Raw genomic sequence first — 23,481 nt, 5'->3', positions numbered from 1 at the left:
AAGTTTTAAATGATCTTTTTTAACCGCGTACACCGCAAGTATCAAAAAAGCAAACTTCGTTCTAGTTGTTTGTGAGGGTTTACTACTAACAGGGGCGGCGTCATGGCCTAAAGAACATGTCTCAGTAGCTTTGAGAACACACAAACGTGGAAGTTCGTAGCTGCCTGGTTGTTAACTTTGCTGAATGTTCAGAGACGTAAAATACCATCAAAGACGAAGGTGGCTTCAGCTATCGCGGACGATTACACGCAGTGTCAACTCTGGATCCCGTTGTGGTGCGAATAACTTGCCGGGCTTAAACCCGCGACTGACCGAAATCCTGCGCTCCTACAGTGTGATTCTGTTGCGTTTTGCGTCGGAAATGTGACAAAATAGACATATCACCAAACATTTAATAGAATATGCAGTTTTTCGCTTGAAAAGACTGCGATTTGATTGAAAGCAAAAAAAAAAAATGTAACCTCTAAAAATATTCCGCCTTCCTCTGTCTTTTTTAAAACCTCATCTCAGAAAGTTAAGCGATCTTTCGTGTAGGGGGCCTTGCGTATTGGGTCGCTGCCGCACGGCTCCCTTTTAATCCAAGCTTTTTCTCCCTTATAGTTCCTTTTTTTTCTTAATACGATCGTTATATCGTAAATTCTGGGAATGTGCATACTTTACCTGCAGTGGATAGTTTGTTCAACATCTTTTCTTATTTCTTATTTCCAGGTCGCGTCGTGAATTTCGCAATGACGATCTGGCAGGGCCCGTAATGATGGGCCCTGTTCGCCTACTTCCTTCGACATTCAGACCGAGAGACTCTCCCTTTGTAATATTTTTAAACAGTTGCCCGCTAGCGTGCGGTTTCTGCTCATCTCCGTCTCGTCCCTACGGCTCCGCGGGCTGGGATCGAGGGGAGCCCGGAGAAAGCATGCAGCGCCCGCACGTGCCCGCCTGCCTGCATCCGTCTCAAAGAGCCCTCGCCGCCGCCACAATGTGCGCCAGAAGCTCGGCGGCAGAGTTGCGCCTGCCAACCTCGCGGTGAATCGGGGCGCTGCGTTCCTTTCGACGCTTTTTCTTTCTTTTTTCTTCTGCTCCTAGTGCGTCGGCGGCTTTTCGAGAGCGATATATTCCTTAGTCTTCGATATCGCTTCCCTTAAAAACCTCCGCAAAGCGAGCCATTTCGCCTGACGCGGCTGTCGTTCGTAATGCAGCTCTCGTGTTGAACTAAGTGGGTCAAAAAAGAAAAGCTAGGGATATCACGAGCTCGACAGACAAACAGAAAGCGCGCAAGCGCACGTCCCTGTGTAGCTAGCAAAGCGAAACTGTCGAGAATACAGCGCTCTCGACAGAAAGACGGAGAGAGAGAGAGAGAAAAGTATAAACGACCAAGGGCCGAATCGACGAGCAGCAGAAGCAGCGACAAAGCACGAGCGCGGGGGGGGGGGGGGGGGGGGGGGGCGGAAGGGAGGCCACGCCGCAGCAGGCGAGCACAAAGGACGACACAGATTCATCATTCCGCTTTGGACCGTCGCCGAACGCGAAATCGAATAATGAGAGTCCTTTGACCCTTCTCCCAATATTTAGCGTGCGTGCGCGCCGGCGACTTTGGGCGTCGTCGTCTCCGATGCGGCCGGGCGCGCAGTTGTCGGCCGCTTTTCTTGCGGCGCCCGCGATCTCGCCAGCGCTCCCGCATTTAACGCTGCGCCGCTTTCGGTTCGTCCCGAGCTGCCTGCCGAGCACTGCAGCCGTTCGCTTTCGTTTTTAATATCTTCCTTTTTTTGACGCTCCCATGCGATGACTCAAGGCGTGCACGCTCTAGTGCGATCAGCAGAAGTTAGGCGGCTTCAGAAGCATAAATACATCTTGAGGACAATAACGACGCAGGGAAAATAAGTATAAAAAATGGTAGCACGTAAGGTTTTGCATTAAAAATATGTGAATTGCAGCCGCATATATTCACAGCACGAGTAGCAGCAGTAGCGGAATCCAGATTAAACTTGCCTGCTCAATAAAACTTTTTGGTGGCCGAGTTGGTTCATTTTATTTGATGCTTGTAGCGCGACAAAAAACAGACGAGGGACAGAAGATGAACGGGACAAGCGCTGCTCTCAACTGGTTTTATTGAAAGATCGATCGCACACATTCATAAAATTTCCCTTTTCCTTCAAGAACACAATCACCAGAACACTCATGCGGATGACACGCAATTTTCACACGCTTGCATCAGATCAGGCTATCTAAAAACTTATATTCGTTGGAGTACATCTTCACCGAAGGGCTGCTGACGCAGTCCGACCATTTCTTTTTGATACGGAACGTTAGCGTTAGCGCATCTTTGCTTCGACTAATGACCTCTGTCTTATTTAGGAATGGTGAGCGTTTGCAAGGCTTGCAGTTAACTACCAAATTCGTTCCGCTCCCATTCTCGAGGCATTTTTCATGCTCGCGCAGGCGCTTGTTCAGGCATCGACCGGACTGACCGATATACACTTTACCACATGAGAGTGGAATCTGACACACAATTCCCACTTTGCAACCAACACATCGGTGCTCATGCTTCGTTTCGCATTCTTTTCTTCCTTTTTCTTCATTAACCTTTGGGCAAAGGCTTTTTAGCTAGCAGGGGGCAGAAAAAACAACGGGAATTCTGTATTTATTTGCCACTTTTTTCATGTTGTGGGCCAGGCGATGCGAATACGGAATCACCTGTGGCCTTATGTTGATTTCTCTTTCTCTTCTTACTTTCTTATTCTTTTGCAGCAATGTTTCTGCAACCATAGCCAAAATAGACAATGCAAACCCTGCTGATAGCAACCTAGACACTTGTGAATCAAAAATTTCCTGTCTTGTATTGTATTCATGCTGTATTCATAAGTCTTGTATTCATGCTGTCCAGGAAAGTTTCACTTGTCTCATGAAAGTGTCCCTTGTCTTTTTTTTTTTGTCGCGCTACAAGCGTCCCCTCACGCAAACTTGCCTGCCTCATGATGTCGCATAGCCAGAAATCCTGAACAAGCGGATTTTTTTTTAACGGGAAGTGGCTTATGAACGCAATTTTTTCGCATATCGTAACTGCACCATAACAATCAGCATACCCGCAGATTCCTCCTCGGGCTATTTATTGTAAAAAACGCAGCCCATTGGTTTTCTACGGCAGCCTTAAGTACTCGGTACGAACGCAGGACAAACTTTAAAAGTGCCATTTTGCTACGCATAGGAAGGTCAGATCATTCCCATCAATTTGTTCATAGGATTATTTTACAATATTCCACTGTTGCCTCACAAGTAAAAGTGATGTTCAAGAAAGATGGACATGAACTTTACATGATTATGGTTTTGTGTGCTGCCATATATCTACTGCTTCAACACTTCCAGCATGCAGTCAACACGGTTAAATCATGGCTTTAGTTTTTTCTTTAAGCGTTCATAATCCTTTAATTTGGTTAACAGTTTCAGAGGGCCTGGTCACTGGGGAATAAAACATCTGAGAAAGTATGGGGACAACCACAGCTGAAAACCTTTATACAGGTTTTTACAGGCACGAACAGCTCGGTAGTATTTTTTTTTTCCAGGCAGCGTTATAGTCAATCCACGTGACACTCGTAGTCGTGTAACTCGAACACCAAAATGACGTTAATTTAGTGCCATGTCAATCGGCAACTCAGAGGCCTTGGCAGAAACGGGCAGCATCTCTTCCCGGCGGTCATAACTTGTGCGAAAGTGCAATGAATGCATACTACTAGGTCTACAGACACTCTATAGATCATCTATAGTGAAAAGAAAATTGGGATTCTTATAAACTCTGGTCTATAAGCTACCTACAGATAGTCTACAGACTAAAGGAAATTGGGGTTTTTACAGACTTAATTCGGCAGACAAAGGAAAGGATTATGTAAAAAAATGGCTACACGATGGTAATGGAGTGTGTGACAGTCTATAGGTAACTTTTATGAGCGGATATGTGTCCATGTATGCGGAACTTTAAAGGCCTTCCGGTGAAAGTCAAACGACGAAGAAATTCATTCGCATAGTATTGGAGCACATCATTTCGCTAAAAAAAGTACCGGGAACTAAGGGTGAGTTAGCGCCGCTCGTTGGTCTTAACGCCGCCCTCTTCCCGTCCTTTATACGCGTCATCTTTAGGGCGTAACGGGGAGTTCGAGCGCGCAAGGCAAGACGGGAGCGCTGGTGATGCATTGTAACTAAACAGCTCGAAAGACGCAGCCAGTGCGTCGTACTTCTCAGGCAAGCGTGCTGTGTCAACCTCAGCCCACGCAAGAGCGGAGGCGCGGTCGCGAGCAGCCGTCCCGTAAACGAGGGTGTGCCCCTTCGAAGAAGGAGCTCCGTGTCTTCGCCGGTCTACATGCGGCAGTAAAAGCGGCCTCCAAGACCACGAACGCAAGCAGCAAAACGTTTTCGACAGAAAAACAAAAAAAGAAACAAAGAAAGGAAGCAAGAAAGAACGGCCACTGCGAGCAGGTCGGCGGCGACGAGAGCGTCCGAAATAAAACCAAAAGTTCTCACTTCGACAAAGTCCTCCCCCTACATGTAATCAACGCTTGTACTCGGCCTAACGCTTCTATGGAGCCCTTTTTCCCCTCCACAGTTCGAGCGCTGCTTCCTGCTCAGAGACGCCTCGCGTTCTCCTAACTCAATCTCCTCCCCGCCTTCTTCTTCCCTTTTTCCCCTCTATCACGCCTCCCTTCCCTTCTCCCGCATTTTGGCGCCTCCGTCGTTGGCGGCGGCGGCGGCCGCTGTAGGCTTTCTGGCGGTGCTGTTGCCACTGCGCAAGCAAACTCGTTTCAAAACTGCTCACCCTCCTCCGGGGCGGCCAAAGTTCTTCGCAAACCCCGCTGGTTTCTCCCCGGGCTGTTCGCTCGTCGCGCCCCGCTCTTCCCCGGCGTCTCTCCGGCTTTGTTCTTTTTTTCTTAGTTTTTGTTTCAATGGGCTTGAGTTGCTCGGCGCTGAGCGGCTGCGCGCGCTGTCTGCCGCGCTCCTCGGGGACTGCCAATATCGAGCGTGATTGGTCAATTTTGAAGCGCAGGCGCGTCGGGAGCGTCGAGCTCTGTGGATGTGTGCTTGCCACGCATTGCCGGCGCGCGACGCCGACGCCCTCTATTTAACTTCCGGAGCAGTCTCGGTAAAGCGCGCACGCTGCGAACCGCCGCTCACCTCGCTCGCTGCACGTCCTGCGCGCCACTAGGGATGAAGGCCGAAAAGAGGAGGGGGCGCTGCTTCGAGAAAGGAGCGCGCCAAAAGTGGCTTTCCGCTGGTGCCCTCCCCTTCGCAAATATGTACCGCCTTGCGCGCCTACCTTTTGCACCTTTAATTTGTATTCGACGGTGCTCTGGATTCGCCGCGCCTTTGTTAAGTGCTGTCATTGCACCTGTTTGTGCCCTTCAGAAAAACTCTCTTAAGCAACAACCGTGCCATCCCGCCTCCATTTTTTTTTGTCCCGCCTGCGTAGCCCTCATGTGCCAAGACGTCATTTGGAGCATTATTTTATTCCTTCACAAGGAGTGGCGCTATTCACAAGCTTCTGAGTGCTAGCGCTGTTCTCTCTGCAATATCCCTGTTTCGTGTTGAACCCGTGCTTTTTCTCGACTTAACGCTTGTTGCGCAACAGGAATATGGCAAAATAAGGACGCCTTTGCAACAATGGAGAGTTTTCTGTACACTTGCTCCATCGATAGAGAGTATTGAATCAGCGAATGCACACCAAAAGGAAGAGAGTGACGAGCAGACATCACATATATACTTGTATTTAAAATGCATAGCCAAATATGCATACTTTTTCGTATACATAACAGGGTATAGTGAAAGGAACGTCAGAAAACGAATGCGTAAGCTTAAGAAAAAGAGAGGCCTTATGTATAAAGAAAGGAACCTCATTCGCATAGCTCTGTTGCACAATGGAAGTTCAAAATTTGTCTTAAACTAAAGGAAATAAGATGAGGAGCGTAGCAGGGAAGTTTTCACCTAAACTGCCTTTTAAGTCCAGCGCTGGAAAAGAACCTCTATAGCCCACTTTCGCAGCGGTGAACACGCTGAACACGAAGAGTCCTGGATGCTCAAGCCGCAACGCAACCTTAATTTGGCGTGCGAATAAATGTTGCGTTCTCTGTCTCTAGCTCTTCAACAGGAATATGTAGTGCACATTACGCTAAACAAGTTGCGCCTGAAAGACTCATATTTTCTTCTCTCGTACTTAGGATCAGAAAATTTCAACTACCTAAGCGCAATAAATTTTTCAGATAAATTCGTTTCCAAATAAATTCATTTGTAAATATTTCGTTTTCAAATAAATTCGACTCGGCGGCGGAACAGTTCTTTTCTCTTCGCAAGAGGTTGGTTTCGAGCCATTAACGTAGTTGTTACAAAAGGATCGTATTTACTTAATAATAACCGGGAGCCATTTGAATCCTCTGCCGTACGCGATTTTGTTGTTGGCAACAGCTTTAGTGCATGTTTGACAATAGAACTTGAGGTCGTGTTCGCGCAAGCTGTACTGCACTACTGCAGGGGTGCACTCAACACTCCGAAATGCTAACTACGTCGACAATCTCCTCTTTCTCGCGAGAACTCCCATAGAAGCCCATGTATTCTGTTGAGGCTATGTTTTGTTTTTGTTCTTCGTCAACTACTTTTACTTTTTTCTTCTTATTCCTTACTTTCTTTTTACAAGCTCAGTTGGATAAGATGGTTAAAGTTTATCCTCCTACCTCTGCGGACGTTCAAGCAGTGTGCATTATAGTTATGATTCTGATTCACGTTGAATGCGACCACATATACAGCGTATGCTTATTAAAAACAACCCGCCGCGGTGGCTTAGTGGCTTTGGCGTTAGGCTACTGATCTCAAGGTTGCGGCTTCGATCCCGGCTGCGGCGGTCGCATTTTGATGTAGACGCAATAATAATAAAAAACCCGTGTGCTATGCAATGTCAGCGCACGTTAAGAAGAACCCCGGGTGGTGTAAATAAGTCCGGAGCCCTCGATTACGGCGTCCCTCATAGCCCGCGTGCAACCATTGGTACGTTAAACACCAGATACATCATCATACCTTATAAAGAGACCCGTGCTGCCTACTTTAGGAAAACTGTGAATGTGGACATTGAATGGCATTCCTGCATTAAAAATCCTTCCCGTGAATGACCCATGAGGCCGACAAGGTCAGTGGTTAAGTTCATCATGAGCTACAAAGTTTCCTAACAAACGCGTTTCATCAAGGTTCCTTTCTTTTGGAGGCATGTTACCAACGATCAGACAGACATGCAACTAGATCATTTTTCGCGCCATCGATTTTCCTCCGTAAGGAATCTCAGCCATGCAAAGCAACAGTGGGGCTTCGAAATTGAACGCACGCTATAACCTGACTAATGTGAGATAAAAATGGCACCGAATGTTGGGGCTTAGGTCGGGGACAGAATAAAATACCAACGAAAAAACCCAGAAAGAGGCATGAGCTGGCGGCGCCCGGCCACGAAGCGCGTATAGGCGAGGGAATTAAAAGCAGCTCGGAGAGCAATCTCATCCGCGGATGATGCCGGAGAGAAGCAGATTGTCGCGCTCGCTATCGCGTGGGTCGTCCTTGGAAGCGCGCGACGGCGGCGAGCCGACCACGGCCGTCGGAGCGGCTCGAGGCGAGGAGAGCGCGCAGTCAATTTCCGGAGCGCGCCTGAGCACCGCGAAAAGCGCATCATGCCCGAGGCAAACACGTCTCCGTAGCAGTACGCGGCGACGCGCGCGCCCCAGCGCCCAACGCGGACGAGTGGGGAGGGCAGCGGAGACGCCGCGGTGGACGTGTCATTGATCCTGTTACGCGATCCCATCTGCAGCCCGGCTGCGGGCAAAGACGCGCCCGGACGAAAGCCGAGATTATTAGCCGCGCATACGTGGAAGCGAACGGCCGTTTAACGCGTCGGCTGCCGCTCACGGCGACTCGCGCACGGCTACACGGATCGCTATTCCGGGAAAACCCTTTCGCTGTGCTTTGTTTTCTGAAGGAGTGAGCGGCGCATATGCAGCGCTTATGCAAGGGAAAGTAGACGAGAGAAAAAAAAACCAGAGCGCATGAGGTTGACTTTTAGGCTTACTTCGCCGCATAATGAGTGCATGTGCGGGAAAGCAAGCTTTAAAGAAAGTAGAACAATGTCGACCAGAGCAGTGGGAAGGCGTGGAGTTAGCAAAACGGACCCAGTGAACATTTTGAAACCAAAGCCAAATAACCGAGCCTTTCGGTTAGCACGTATATCACGCACTGATAAATGACACGGCAGTTTATGGCTTTAGGCAGTATCAAAAAAAACGTAATAAATTATTCACTTGACGAGACACTGACATGTTTTGCCAAGGTGAAGTGTCCTACAGTCGCATACAAATCAAGAACGAAGCGGCAAATACCCCTCAACGGAGGCCCTCAAGCCAATGGCATCGACCGATTCTCATGACTTCGTGGTTAATCCCTTTGGACCTACTAGCAAGAATTTTCAGGGGGTGACAGATGAAAGCGTGTTAAACACGGCGTCATGAAAATTGGTGGACGGCATTGGCTGAAGGACCTCTTTTGAGGGGCATCTGCCGCTTCGGTCTTGAGTTGTATCCCACTATAGTTCGACGGGCAGCCTTCACTAAGGCTGAGGTAACCGCGATTATCACTAGCCACGGCTAGACGCAGTTGCATGGCAGACCGAACCATGGTTATACTGATAGTCACGATTACGGAATGCTAAGCTTGGCGATTCCAGTTTAACAGGTTAAATGTGCCTAATCGACTTGCAGCGACTCTCAAGTTGGCGGGTTGAAGCGCAGGGCCATCCCTGTCATCTTCTTAAAACCGCGACACCGAGCTGGTTGCGACACATATGCCTTACCACGCAAACAGGGAGGAAAGCTATGTGAACTGAGCTTTGAATATGCGCTGTGCAACGCAGCGGCAGTCCGTCAAAGCGCCTAGTTTGTTATTGCTCAAATCTAGGGCGGAAGAAGTTGTGGACCTCGACAGACTGCTTCGGTAGGTCCGGAAACCTAGTGCTGCTTGAGCTGAAGACACACTTCGAATTCTGTGTCCATGCGAGGGCTTGTAAACAGGTTTGCAAATTCCGCAGGGGCTCACAGCACGGTGTGACGCTTGCCTTATCCCCGCGTAACGGATAAATCAGCTCTAAATTACGAATGCCATGTAAGACTAGTGCAGCCGCTGCCATGGTCACACTAAAGGTGTGCTGCATCCCATAAAATCCAGCTTCGGCAACCAGCAGCGCATTTCACCCCGTTTGATCTGTTTAATACGCAGAAAATTGACGATCGATGGCGCAGTTATTCGCCGTTTCCTGCTGACTCTCATTTTGTTCTTTTTTGCGTTTTAGAGCTCCTCTCACTTCATTTGCGCTCTTGTATTTGTGCTCTCGGGTTCTCGCTGGCGTGAATTTGAAGGGTTAAGTGAACTGGCTGTCCACATCGCAATTGAGGCGATTGCAAAGGACGTTTTATGCACCACCCCCACGGCGCTTTTCTCTTGGTTTTGTTCTCTTAGCACGTTGTTGCAATTAGAAATGACCAGCAGACAGCAAGTAGGTTTTGCATATAATAGCCATAAACTCCCGAAACAGTTACCCGACAGTGGAAACGAGAACATTTGACTGCCGTAACAATATACTAGAAGCTCTTCACGAGGTGCTCTTAAGTCCTGAGTGATCTCAACTGCTCTCTATCATGCATGTCAGTAGGTCAGGAATTCTATAAAATATTGCTATGTAAAGCAAACTTGTTACTTATAGTTTATTACTAGAATAAATAATACATAAGATCGCTACTAGGAGCACCACATGAAAGTCGGTTTGCTTTAATCTCGGCCAAACTGTTGGAATATATATTCAGCACTCAGTCGTGGATGCATGAGACATGGTATAAAGGGACGCACTATAATGGCTCTTCTTTGATTCAGAACAACTCGGCTGCTTCTTAGCGGCAGAAAACTCACCTTGCATGTTGCGCAGGTGGTTGTGGGTATGAGCGTCAAGAGCATTCTTTGGCATAGCTGGCAGGGCGTTGTGTGGGTAACCTGTTAGGAGAGCGGGAAAGAAAGAAAGGGAAGTAAAAATCAGGAAAGTATCTTCGGAAGAAATCATCTTCAGGGGTCTTTAGCCCATCTCGCGTATCAGAGTTTTCTTTTTTGTTGTTGTCTCTCAGCTCTCAGCTAAGTTCGGTACATTGCTAGGTGCAAGTTATGTGTTCACATCTTAAGAAGATTGAGGTGCATTTCGTGAGCTCCACATAGCGTAAAAACTGGACTCATATACTTCAACAGGACGTTTCTGCTTTGAAATAGCTTGTGATATTTATTAGTGCTTCTCTAGGTTTCGGCGCCGTCACTTTGCTGTTTTCGACTTCTTTCGCGCGGTTAGTCGGGACAGCATAAGGCTCGGAACGGTCTCACGAAATTCCGATCATCAGTCAGTAACCGTGGGCAGGGATGGAATTGGCAGAGATCAGAGTGTCACGATGTTCTTCGTATATAAGTTAGGCTAGCAGTGGTCTAGAGGCTTCGCTACTACCTTACTGACGTGTGGTGCCTGCCAAGCACCAGTCAGTGTGAAGCGCCAGCAGCTATGTGAACCGGTCCCAGTTTTCAGTGCACAATCTGTAAAAGTACCGCCGCAGAAGGGCAATTCGTTGACAGTGTTTGACAGCAAAGGTTGGGCTTTGGAAAGAGTGGTTTCTGGCCAAGCCAGTGATGCTTTAGACATTAAACTATATCTCAGAACCGGCGTTAGCAGCAGCCGATAGCGAACCGGACAACCAGGCAAAAAAGTCGGAAGGCAAGACACTGTCTCGCCCCAGTAATGACACACGTATATGTCAGGCTTTTTAAGTGCTGAATGATTGACGTCTCACGCAAAGCAGCTGTATCGAAATCTAGGAAAGGAGGTCCTCGCCTGTACTCTTTCTGACATGGGCTGGATAGAGTCGCTTATCTTTGATATTTCCTCAAAACAAAGTCTAGAACTATACGTTAGATTAGTTATTTACAGATACGTTTCTAGGCTCAGGGCAGAAAGTTGGGCTAGTCGTTTTCCTTGCATCATAAAAAAATAATAGCGCTACAGGCTATAGCGTGATTTTTTGAAGACCATAGAGCGGCAATTTACTCTAGCCAATGCGACGGCAACCAAGGTGCCGCCCAAACACGAACTTGTTGGGTGCATGAACGGCTGACATCAAGTTTAACAACAGAATCGCACAAGTGACGTCTGTGAGATGGTGATGATGGAAAGGGGTAAAGTTTAATCCTGCACTACGAGGGCAGCTTCATGGTTACCATTACACACTGAGCACAACCCCGGCAAGCATTAGCTGGCTGTGGCGGGGTAGTCTAGTATCTGTGCGATACCAAATGAATATAACAGCGATCGCGAACTGCCTCTAGACCCGAGCATTCTCAGGGTAGGTAAGTCATCACAGGGCAGGAACCCGAGCCGCATGTTCAGCAGGCTGCAGCGGTCGAGTCACTTGTGCCCTTGTGTTGTGGGCATCAGAAAAGCTGTGCACATTCTCCTCATCTCGCCAACACGCCCTCTGTAAGTGCAGCAGCTGTTCTGGCTGTATTAATGAAAATTTGCGCTTAGCGCGGTGGCACTTTTTGTAGGAGGCGGGAGCTACTTCGCTCTATGGCGAAAAGCGCTGACTTTCGTTGCTACTTGAATAAGGCGCGCTTCTCCTCGGGTTCCGTGAAGGGGCGGGACTGCGTTGTTTCGGTTCTGAGAAGCGCTTAACCGTGCTTGAGAAGGACGTCGATGGTGCGTGGATCATAGAGTTTCTGAATATTACCAAAATCGAAAGCAGGCAGCGCTGCACTTCATCCACCACGGATAGGCGCAGGCATGCCAAAAAGATCAGGTTTCATATTTGACTTGGATGATGTTGGCCATGAAATGTGGATTTAGCCATATAAATACGACTCTTCTTGCGGCAAAACTCAATGAAATGCTGTCAAAGTTTCCACAGTAGCCTAACACTTCGTTAAATTTATTCAAGAAGCAGAAAATGCACTTTTAAAATAGTCTTTTCTGCACGCAGACGAGAGCCTCGCGGCGCAGCTGGCGATTGCGAGGAAGAATCCATGTTTTCGGCTCAACATTAGCCATGCCAAATAAGAAAACTTGTATTTCCGGCATTATCGCAATAGATGAAGTGTTCTTTAGTGAACTCGCACAAACGGCGGCAAAGCTTTACCTCTAGGTAATATTGAGAAACTCTGTAGGGGGGATGACATTATCTTTCGTGCCGTCTGGTGACATGGTCACAGGATGCATCGCGGAAGATGGCACCAGCACAATGGCCTGTCGGCTGCCTCAAACGGCGCGCGGAGGGGATTGATCGCCGCGTTCATCGCACTGCGTGTGGAAGGTCTCCTTAACCGCAGTGTAGTAATATAGTTGTATAATAATAACGTCTAATGAGATGAAAGACGAAATTAGAAGGAAATAGTTTCCCAGAAGCATAAGACGCTGCTACCGGCTGTGTAAAACAGACGGAAGCAGCGTCGCGAAACGTGAATTATGAAGAAATACTGGAGAGCAGTCGCGGCTTGCACAACAAAGCGCTAGCTGAAAGAAGCACCAAACTTTTATCTACGCTTGCGTGTGCTGTTTTTAAGTGCATTTATTTTGTTTTATTATTGCGTATGGAGGGACCCGAAAATAATCGGAGGTCAGTTGCCGCAACGACTTCTTGCGCTGTCTGAAGGCTCCGGGCAGCCATCTTCATTACTGCAGCAGGCGCCGCTGTGAGAGGCTGATTCTGTTACACTGAATTGCTTTTCTTCAGAGACTCCTTCAACTCGTTTATCAACGCTGGATGGCTGATGTACGCGGAGAACAAACAACAGTTAACCTTGTTTACTGTTGCTGATGAATTCGGCGACAGTGATTGAATTACAAGTTTGTTTTGGGCTTGTTGGTCATACAAAGTGGAGTGAGGCAGAATAGATTATTTTTCCTTCTTGTTGTCTTATCCTTGCTGACTGTATACTTTTGTCTTGCTTTTTTTTGCAGTGTTTTCTTTCTGCTGGCTTTTGGCTTTGTTCTTATTTAGCCTCCATTTCTTGCGTTTGTTTCAGTGTCACTAGCTAGGATTTGTTGACGAATGAGCTCGCAAAACAAAAAAAAATCACCAAGGATATCCGCCCACCCTTCCTTTGGAGATCAGTAAAGTTATTCATTCATTTCCTCGTTTAGCGGGTGACGACGAACAATGACGACGAACAACTTTACATCTTTTGATTCTTTTCTTGATTCTTCTCGTTTCCTCTCGTCACGTTGATAGGGTGACGGAAGGAAGTAAATGTTTGCTCTCTTCTCGAAATAAATACCGGTAGTTTCAGTTCCTGTCCTCTCGGTTCTTCCCCTGCTCGCCCTGGACTGTTCCAGCTGCCTCACTCCGGGAAAATGATAGCTATGTTACAGATAACTCACAAGGAAGCTGATAGAAAAAAAAAACCAGCTTATAAATGTCGTTTTCTTTTTAAACAAGGATAATTTCCGATTGAAGACAAAATTTGTTCCTGCCGGCTTCGCTTCGACCAGTCGAAGCGCGTAAAATGTGCAGTGAATTTGGCAAACCATTTTGTGGTGTCACCACGGAACCATTCGTGAATTTGCGGAGTTGACTGCGGTGCCGATGATATTCTCCCGTTGAATTATGTCGGAATATTTAGGAATGGACTAGTCTGTATCGAAATATATCTCTTGTTTTTCTAAGGTGTCCACAAGGAGTCAGCCCCTTGGATGCGTGATGTACTTTGAAGGAACTATGGTGACTACACGCCCCCTCCCTCCCCAATCCCCCTCTGAAAAAAAAAAAAAACTGAATGAATCCTGGCGCTACAGTTACGGCGCCAAAAATAAACAGCAACTCAGCTAGTGGAGTGCTACCGAATTCCTAGAAGTCAAAAAATAAAAATAAGAACATAATAGGGCAAGTGAAACGCGGAAACTGAAAATACGCACTTTCTCTTTTAATATTTTAGAGGAATGGTGCACTCAGAATAGTTTCGTCTGGCCATAAAGCCAATAGAACTTTTTAATCACAAGCTTTCGAGGGGGTAGCGTCATGATTTGCAAAAGTAATATATCCTGATTGTGAGAAATCGGGTGACTGGTTCTTCTACCATTGCATCTGCCCTCACTGCGATGAGTGTGGAGCACTTTTTGACCAAATATAACCTGAGCCGCGTGCACCTCGCTTTTTTATGCGGAAGCATTATATGTCCCATTAGCACAAAAACCGCCGTACGCCGTCTGTCGCCGTTCATGGCACTAAATTCATTCACTGACGTCACCATGCTCTTGCATGATGTCAGCAGTAGACTATAATGTAGTGACGTCTACAGCAAAGAATAAAACTTCTTCCCAAGGTGCGGGAAATAGAACCAACGATCTTAAGACTGCGAGGCGAGTACGCAACCCATACGCCATAAAACCGCGTTACTTCTTGGTGAACGAAAGTTAGCCTAGTGTATGTGTTTCCTTACGACTGTATGCTAATGAGTAGGCGTGTCGTTAGAGAGGAAGGAATCTTTAATGAACCTCGCATCGCAACACTGCTCATGATGAGACAATGTTTCGCGTTAAGAGCACGTAAGCAGTCTTAAGTGCCCTCCGTAATTTTTTTAATCCGATGTCACTAAATGTGGACAAGTTTTATACAAGAAGAGGACGAAGTAGTAACAGGGATAAAAACGAACAAATAAGAAAACGTTTTCAACGGCTGAATAACGTGTCGATAAGTTTACTGCTTAGAACGGCGAGCACTGTCAAGGACATAAAAGTTGCAACATATTCAAAGAAATACGCAGTCTGAGCACTTTTCGTGAACTTCATCCACATCTGTGATTATCTATCATGACCCTTCGCTTCACGTGAACTTCATCCTCATTTGTGAATCATCATCATCAACGCTTGTTCGTTGGTTCGTTCTTCGACGCCAATGTTGGCAGTGCCAGTAAAAGCTCGGACGCCCAGCTTACAGCAGTAATTTTGAAATTATTTCTTGTACATGACTCCCGAAATAGCATCCACTCAAGGCTTGCATGCCAGCACCGGGCACAAAGGACCGGACATGCCGCAAAACGTGCGTTACCATAGCAAGGGCGACTACTGCGAAAGGAAAAAAAAAAGGCTAAGAAGTTTCTCAAGCTAAACAATGCTGCGAAAATAAGTTTTGGGCATTCATGAAATGTCGAGAAAAGAAGTTTACTTCACCTCTTAATGTGCTAAGGTGCAGTCTGAGCTTAATACAGAAGCTATAAAGCTGCGCAGTGTGGACGAATGTCAAGATAACAACAACAAAAAAACAACAACAAGGAATTTGAAGAAAATGACTCGTTCCAGTGTCGATTAGCAGCGCGTTTTGCAACAACCCCGAACTCAAGGCTTGAGTTACGCCAGAGTTAAAGATGAGCCTATGTTACGGCCGTTGCGTCGTGGAATTCGGTTCAGTCAGAAGCGAAACGTCAGGAAACGACGAGGCGCCCACAGCCGTGGCCAGCCGAGTCCTCTTTCTTCACTTTCCGACAAGCGCGCTAACAAAGACTTCGGTCGGAGTAATCCTTCAGCTAGAACCACAAAGGTGCGGTGGAGCACGAACCGATGGAATAAAGGCTGGCGGCTGTGAGACTGGAAAGAGAGGGAGAGACGCACCGATGATGGCAGGGGGCCGAGCAGTGCCGCGAGCACTGTGGAAAAAGGAGCAGCTATCGCGGGACCACCTTCTGGCGATCCGCCTGAGCGGACACGCGCGGTCCCCCTTTTGGAGTGCTCTCGAGCGCGTTATCTCGTCTTGGGGACAGCAGACGTTTCGGCTGGCGCTCCGTTGCGGGGGAGCGTCTCCCTGCCGTTGCCGCAGAATCGAAACCGAAGAGCGGAGAACAAAGCGTACGACGCGCTCTTATCCGTGGTCCTGTCCACGTCGTCCTGGCTTTTTCGTGCTTGTCGCTTTAATCGACCGGCTGTCCACGGCGACGCGGGAGCGCCCTTTGAGCGCCCTTTGGTTAAAAGAGATAGCGGAACGTTTAGGACACAGATCAGCGAGGAAGGGAGGGGGGGGGGGGAGGGGGTATGAGCTTCGCGTAAATTTATGGTCACATGGACGAGCGGAGCATGACACGGAAAATGCAGCCAAACCGTTCTGGAGCTTGAATTTTTAGGTTAGGGTTTCTTAAAGAGACATTTCACGCATTCTAAACAGTCTATCTGGCTCTAATCAAGGTAATACGCCCTGTTGTGCGCGATCATAGAGACGGGAGAAGAACATTTTTCGTTCACGCAGCCAGTCTGATTCACGTTGAACGCCAGCTGTAACTCTGGATGAGAAGCCAATGCGGCCAGGTGTCACGAAAGCTGGCTTGTTCTGTTTTGATGGCATGCGCAACACGCTGGATTGCGAGGTAGGCGACTTCTTTGCCTACGAAGTGTACAAATGTGATGAAATGATTTTTTTGAAATTAAACGAAAGTCAGCAAAGCTATTCTTTAGGTTACATGCGGCGCTTGTCGTAACCATCAGGCTGCTTGCCTAATTATACCGCCAAGTTATCCCCACCACAGGTCACGAAGAGGCGGGCGTTCTACGAAAATGAATAAAATCATTCATATTAATAACGCGCAGCGATAAAGTAACATCAGACAGAATAGCGACAAAAAAGTTACAGTGGCAAAATTTGACCCGAGATATTTATGAGAGGACAGTGGATAACAGAAGTGACATAAAAACGCAAGAAAGACAACACCAGTCTTCTTTTCGTGATGTCCTTGTAACAATCGCTTATTGTTCCTAGTACAATGCGCTAACCAGACAATGAGCAACCTTGTATAGCCGGAGTAACAACGACAAGACTGAATACGTCATAATAGTCATGCAGACACCAGCAGAGAAGCAGGGCAAGAAAAAAGCACATTGTAATAGCAGGTCAGTAGAAAAAAAAATGTGCTTCGCATCTGCAGACCCCTGTCTGCGGCAATATGTTGCTGTTTCATTATTAGGTCCGGCTTTTTATTAGGTGAAGTTTAGACAAAATTGCCCAACTAAATTCTGTACATGTAACGTCGTTAAACAATATCGCTTTAAACTTTAAACAATGCCGTTTAACAATACGATCGGTAAAACTAAACAATATCACTTGCTACATACCCACGTGTGCTTCGTCCATCATCGAGTTGAATATAATGCACGTGCTTTGAGCGAAGTTGATCACGTTAAGTTAAAATTCTGTGGCAGCCACGTGGAAGTTCCGCTGGTGACAAATGTCTTCAGACAGTGTCACAAATGGTGATATATATGTATTGTAACTAGACCTTCTCTCCCGATTGATCGTTGCTTTAACTTTCTGCATGTAAGGACAAGGTGCTTTTTTCAAGGTGAAAGCCAAACTTTCACCATGAACAGCGTTGTCTGTGGACATTTGAAAGTGCCGAATGAAAATCCATTCTTTCACAACAGTGAATGCTTCCTTCAGATGAAGAGAAATTCTTTGTGTTATCACTTTCCGTACATTCGTCAGAATTGTAAACACTCACACACGTTCCTTCTTAGCAGCTTTTTTTATGGTTGCAACCCAAAAAAACTCCATGGGCTCAGCTCTGTGGCTTGTGCTATAATTCTTTACCCTGTGATCACCATGCAAACACTATAAAATTTTACTTCGTACTCAGACTACACAAAAGCAAGCCTTCAAAGTTTTTGGGTAGCTCCTTTGACGGAACGGGTTCACTGCGAGGACAGCCAGCTACGTCAGCCCATAGAGTGTAGTTAATCATGTCAGAGACTAAAACTAATAAATAAAAGAAATGACAGCGGCTGGAGTATGGCTGCTCCATTGCAGGGAGAAGGTAAAATGAAGGTGACGCCAGTTCTTCCTTCGTTACATTCTAAATATTTACTCATTCACTGGACCTGTGGTTTCATTTTTTTTTATCGTGCTGCGTTCACAAGTTGGAGTATTGTAGGCCGTTTACAGACAGCAGTTCGAATTTAGGTTCAACAGGCAGCGCCATTAGACGGCCGTCATTTCTGGCCTTCAGAGGGGCCGTTCACGTTCAGTGCAAACTTTGTCCGGAGCTTTTATACGATTGTCGAGTGAGTTTTTAACACCGATGCTTCAGTACGGATGTCAAGCGTATTCCTGAAGCAGTGTGTCGGTAAGCAGAGCTAACGTTCCTGTGGCCAGCTGGCAGTAAAATTCACTTCGCTGTTTATGTATGGGGCACTTAGCTGCACTATAGCCACCGTTTTCTTGTGAGCTGTCATGCAAACTCATGCATTTTCTGTTAGTACTGAATGTCTATGAGTTAACGTTCAGCAAAAAGAAGTTTATGGATTAGGGGGGTTTAACGTTCCAAAACAACTCAGGCTATGAGGGACGCTGTAGTGAAGGGCTCCGGAAATTTCGATCAACTAGGGTTTCTTTAACGTGCATTGACATCACAGAGTACACGGGCCTCTAGCACTTCGTCTCCTTCGAAATGCGACGCTACGGCCCGGGATCGAACCCATGCCCTGTCGGCTTAGTAGCCGAGCAGTAGAAGCACTGAGCCACGGCGGCGGCGAAAAAAAAGGGAGTAATATAAACATCAAAAGCCTCAACGCCAGCTTATTTCAGCGCTAGCGTACCTGCAGGAATGCGAGAACGAGCTTTGCTGGCCTTCACAGCAGTAATATATTTGTGTCGTAGTACTTTTCGCGCGTTATTGTAGCAGTGCATTAAAAGGAATCTTAGTGTGGCTACCACTGCCAACACCTTCATAATGAAGCCATCTTGCGGAGGAAGAAGCTCAGTGCGTGCATGCTTGTAAACTTGCTCGCTTTCGACGAGGCTGATACGATGCATAAAATAATTGATGCTTTTAGAAGTCGGCAGAGGTGCGGGATAGTGGCGAAATTTATGGGCATATTTCTGCTCTTTCCACCACACTGCATCCGCGTGTCCTGAACGTCCGCTGCAGTTTTTAGTCATACGTTCGCCAGAGCATAGCCATACGCCGCTGAGCGCTTGAGTCGGACTTTGAGCAATGTACACAGTCTTCGTTTGGAAGCTGCTGAACATAAGCGAAAGGTAAAGCAGTATCTGGGCAATCATCTTTCAGCCTCACGAACGTACACGTTCAGTTCTAAATCTCGTCCTAGTGCTAAGCGGTGAACATTCCCTCATAAGCCTTCATACATACTCCTTCCTGCAAAAATATCGAGGTCTAATAGTTTGTTCCGTTTGACAAATAATTATGTGGTCCACAAGAGCATTCCACGCTAAACCAGTTAAAGAATAAAAATGCGCAGGCAGTTGACCGATTGGTCAACCCACTCGAGCCGATGCAGACAGTCAAGAGACGAGTAAATGAAATGGATCAATGAAGGATTTTGCGGCACCAGCACACGCTGTGCGCACTGGCACTAAGCTTTAGCGCCGCCTGCAGCTCATTATCCGCTGCGCTATATCTGGAGCACCACTTTGCAGCAGAGCGGCAGATCGCCGGCAGCCGTCGAAATAAGGCCGGCAATGGCGGACAGGTCACGTGTGCAAATATATGGGGCGCCATTACTGTTGCGCTGTAAAGCGTCTATGGGAGCTTTGCTAACCAACAGCGTAGGCTCACTTGCTTGGCCTTCTTTGTTGAGCAGAGGTAAGTAAAATCATGCTCTAGTGAATCACCCGCAAAGCGCCCCGACTCGCCCGCATGAGCTGTTGTGAACACGCGTTCTAAAAAGGTTTATGCCGTGTGTAAATTCCACGTCACTTAATGGCTAACCCGCCGTGGTGACTCAGTGGTTTTGAGGTCCGACTGCTGATCTGAAGGTCGCGGATCGATTTCGGGTCGTGGCGGCCGTATTTCGATGGAGGCGAAATGCGAAAGACGCCCGTGTGTTGTGAGTTGTCAGGGCGCGTTAGAGAACTGCAGGTGATCTAAATTAATCCGGAGCCCTCCACTGCGGCCGCTCTCATTCCTCATCCGTCGCTTCGAGACTAGACCCTACACTCTAAACACTTATCAGCATATATAGGAGTAAAAAATTGAGTGAGCTTTCCTCTACCGCACTCACTCGTAGGGGCATCGGATTCTGCGCAAGCGCTGGGGTAGATTTCCTTCACTAAGATACGAAATACTGCGGTTGGCAGCGGAAACAGATTTCCTCTTCAAAAAGTTCTAGCAGCTACGAAGATTTTAACCGAGTTCTCAACATCTTCTATTTAATAACCTCAAGACCTTCGGTTTGAAAGCCTCCCCCCATTGCTAACTGCATCAAGTTACTATGCTTTGCGATGGAATATGCCTCCGTTGCCGAGAGCAAGCATTCCGTATATTTAGTGATCTAATTCTACTCACGGTATCGGGAAACATACCCTGCTCCTAAAAGGGAGTGCACTCGAGAACAGTTTACTCCCTTATTACTCCCACGTAGGCTTATTTGTGTTTAGAGTGCGCAATTTACAATTTGCGATTTTAGTGATTAACGCTGAACAACCCAGTTTTTCCAGCCACCGTAAATGCTGTTTTTGTTTGCAACCTTGGAGGAACTTTTTAATTGAAACGAAAGAGCGATGAGTGCCGAAATTGTCCTCAAAACGAGAACAGGTCGCTTGTCTCTAAAATAAGTATAATTGTGCTGCCTGATAAAGCTAAATACGAAAGGCACAACAACCGTAGACGTCCTACTTGTTGGTGGAAAACGCCTACTCGCACAGTAATGAACAGCCGGAAAAAGAAAAAGAAAACTGTATTTTCAACTAGTCCTTTCTCGTTCTTTGTAACCACGCCCTCTGAAAATACGGCGTTAAGCCATCGCAACAGCAACTGAAACGAAGTGCACACGTTTCATTTTTTCCCCATCTCTCTTCTAATGAGAACAGGAAGTCGCACTTGAGGACCATGTGAATTCACTGTAGCTCATCGAAACTCTGGCTGACTCGCGCCTTGTGCGACCGCATCTTCATCTCTTAGTCATTCATACAAAAAACGTGTTTCCTTCGTTTTGTGCGTCATCTACTGTAGTGTTAGACTTGACGCAAACCGCACTTTTTGTAAATGCGCCTGATTAGTATTCATATATATAAGCAGTAAGCAGTGGCTAATGCCGAAAAGGTAAATATTTCTCGATGGCAATACAGCACCGAGGACAACATTACTGCTTATGTTTAACGTTATTTGTCCGAGCAACGGAGTCTATAACGTTTACGTTTTCTCCGGGCATTACAACGCCCGGTAAAATATATACAGCTATGGCTCGCCGGACACGCCTTAAGATATTTGGCAGAACGTGCGACTTAAAATGCTGCACTGGCGCGTTTCGCAGCCCAGTTTCTGTTTATAGTTTGCTGTCCTGTGTATTTCTTGCTTGACACAGCGACTCGCGAACAGAAGGAGGCACGTTTGACGCTGTAAGACCGCCACTAGTGTCCCAAACACGGAAGAGGCAGGCGGAAAACGGCGCCATTAAAAGAGGTCGGCGCTTAAAGGACGAGCTCGGCTGTGCCTTTGCAAAAACAGAGAGCAAAAGTAAGAGCGGCAGCAGACTTTTTCGAGCGACGTGGGCGCGCGCATGCTCCGCACACGACAGATGATCGCGTCGCATTTCTGGAGGCACCTGACACCGGCTGGAAGCGCTTTCTATAGGAAGGAAGTGTGCACTAGCGAGCCAGCTGTGACGTCACGTGGCTCCATTAAGGGCGGCCGATGAGAGAAGGATGGGGCATATTTTAGATCCGGTTGACGTAATCAGGCTGCATTAATGGAGTCCCAGGGAGAGAAGAAGGAGGAAGGTTCAAGAGGGGAGGCGGGAACAGGGATCTCGCATCGAACGACCGCACGTGCCCGGCCGCCCTTCTGCCTGACGCAGTGGATCGGAACTGACTGAAGCCTAAACAGAGTTGCTTTCCTACGCGTCACAGGACTGGCCTACTGGCAGTGACTAGGTGCGTTAATCGGCAACTTGTGTCTACGTACTTTGAATACATATACGCTCATCACCCAATATCCTCACTGGCACCCATTAGGTACATTTTTCTCTTCCTCGAACTCCTAGCGCAGAGTACCAGACTAAAGCACTCGGCATTAGGAGCCTTTCTTTCATAGATTTACTGTCCTTCTCTCCTTATGACAGCGTAGGAGTAGATCTTCGCGCGGGAACATGGAAAACGGGTTAAGAGCGCCTTCTGCGTTCACTGGTGTTACTGCGCAGGGTCTTTATTGAGTCTCGGCCACAAGTATGTAGTGCTACTCTTCCCTCCGTGCGGATCCGCCACGGCCTTTTAACAGGGCATCTCATCCATCATTGTTGTTCAAGGTTAAAGTAGAGTGGCACCACAAGTTAAGCGATCCATACTTCGGAAAAATTAATTTATTGCACAAACCTGCACTTTATTTCGCTGTAACAGGCTACCGTAGCGCTTACATGGAGCAGTCTGCTCTAGTACAGATCCAATAGCACTAGTCTAGAGAATGCGAGCGGAACGCTGGAGTGTAAATAAAGCGAAACCTGGCCTTGGCTGCAAGTTTTCACGGGCACTGCTTGCTCGCAAGTGCAGGCAAGTAGCCACGCTAGTTACACAGGCACAAAAGCGCAATGAAACTAGCAGAGGTGCTGGATGAGAATTATATTTTTGTCTGCATTACGCCTAGGACGGCACAAGGAAATGTAAAATTAGACCTTTACTCGTGTACGTATTTCAATATCTTTCCCGATTTGGTAAATCCGTATTGTCAGCAGTGCGGCGAGCCTGCCACCTTATACCGTGCACATAATCTGGGACTGCACGAAGGATCCACCTCCGGCAGATCTAGTCACATCTCCCACGCTTGAAAAATGGGAAGCTGTTCTCGCCAGCCCGGACCCGGACGTTCAGTCCCGGGCCACGGCAAGAGCGCAGGAGGTAACCGGAGCGGCTGAAGTGACCCAAGAAGATCACCACCTCCATCACAGTTCTCTCTCTCTCTCTCTCAAGAAAAAAAAAGGACTGGGCTGCAGCGCGAACAGTCCTTTTACACATGGTCGAGACAGCATGCTCTGCTAAAAATCTGTCATTTGGTCAGCTTTCGCTGTTCTCCTCATAACCTTGAAATTTGCATACACACCCGGTCTCGCAATAATCAACAAGAAGCTCCTACCGTAAGTTTTCAGATTCGTCCTCGCTCTTTATTTCGGCATCAGGGAGCATAAAAAGAGCCCAAGCGCTTCCTCGGGAGTGATTTTCTTTTTCTTTCCTGCTAAACAACTGCACGGGAAGGCTTACTAGAATGAATTAAGAGCAAATGCTCGTTATGAAGAACTGTGACCCCTGAGTGTTTTCAATATCTGCGCATAGCACGTTCGGTATTGCCTGGTTCTCTAAGTTAAAGAGCTTGGTGAGCGGAAAAAATGCGCAAGCCTATGCGTAGAGCATTCAGCGAGTGGAATAAGTATATCTCTTACTTAGCAGACATGTCACTTGCATCTATAACGGCGTCGAAGGT

At 47.3% G+C, this 23,481-nt stretch overlaps 1 protein-coding gene across 2 annotated transcripts in view; it reads right to left on the bottom strand.

Annotated features, from left to right (window-relative positions):
* LOC144114277 (uncharacterized) overlaps positions 1–23,481 on the bottom strand; it is a 167,948-nt gene that overhangs the window by 6,688 nt on the left and 137,779 nt on the right. For both annotated transcript variants that reach the window (XM_077647900.1, XM_077647899.1), the window contains exon 6: positions 9,964–10,044. In XM_077647900.1, coding sequence (XP_077504026.1) covers positions 9,964–10,044 — 81 coding nt within the window. The remainder of the gene's footprint in view (positions 1–9,963; positions 10,045–23,481) is intronic.

The sequence above is a fragment of the Amblyomma americanum genome, chromosome 1 (assembly GCF_052857255.1).
Source record: "Amblyomma americanum isolate KBUSLIRL-KWMA chromosome 1, ASM5285725v1, whole genome shotgun sequence".
Taxonomy (NCBI): domain Eukaryota; kingdom Metazoa; phylum Arthropoda; class Arachnida; order Ixodida; family Ixodidae; genus Amblyomma; species Amblyomma americanum.
This window is presented reverse-complemented; position numbering and strand designations above follow the sequence as displayed.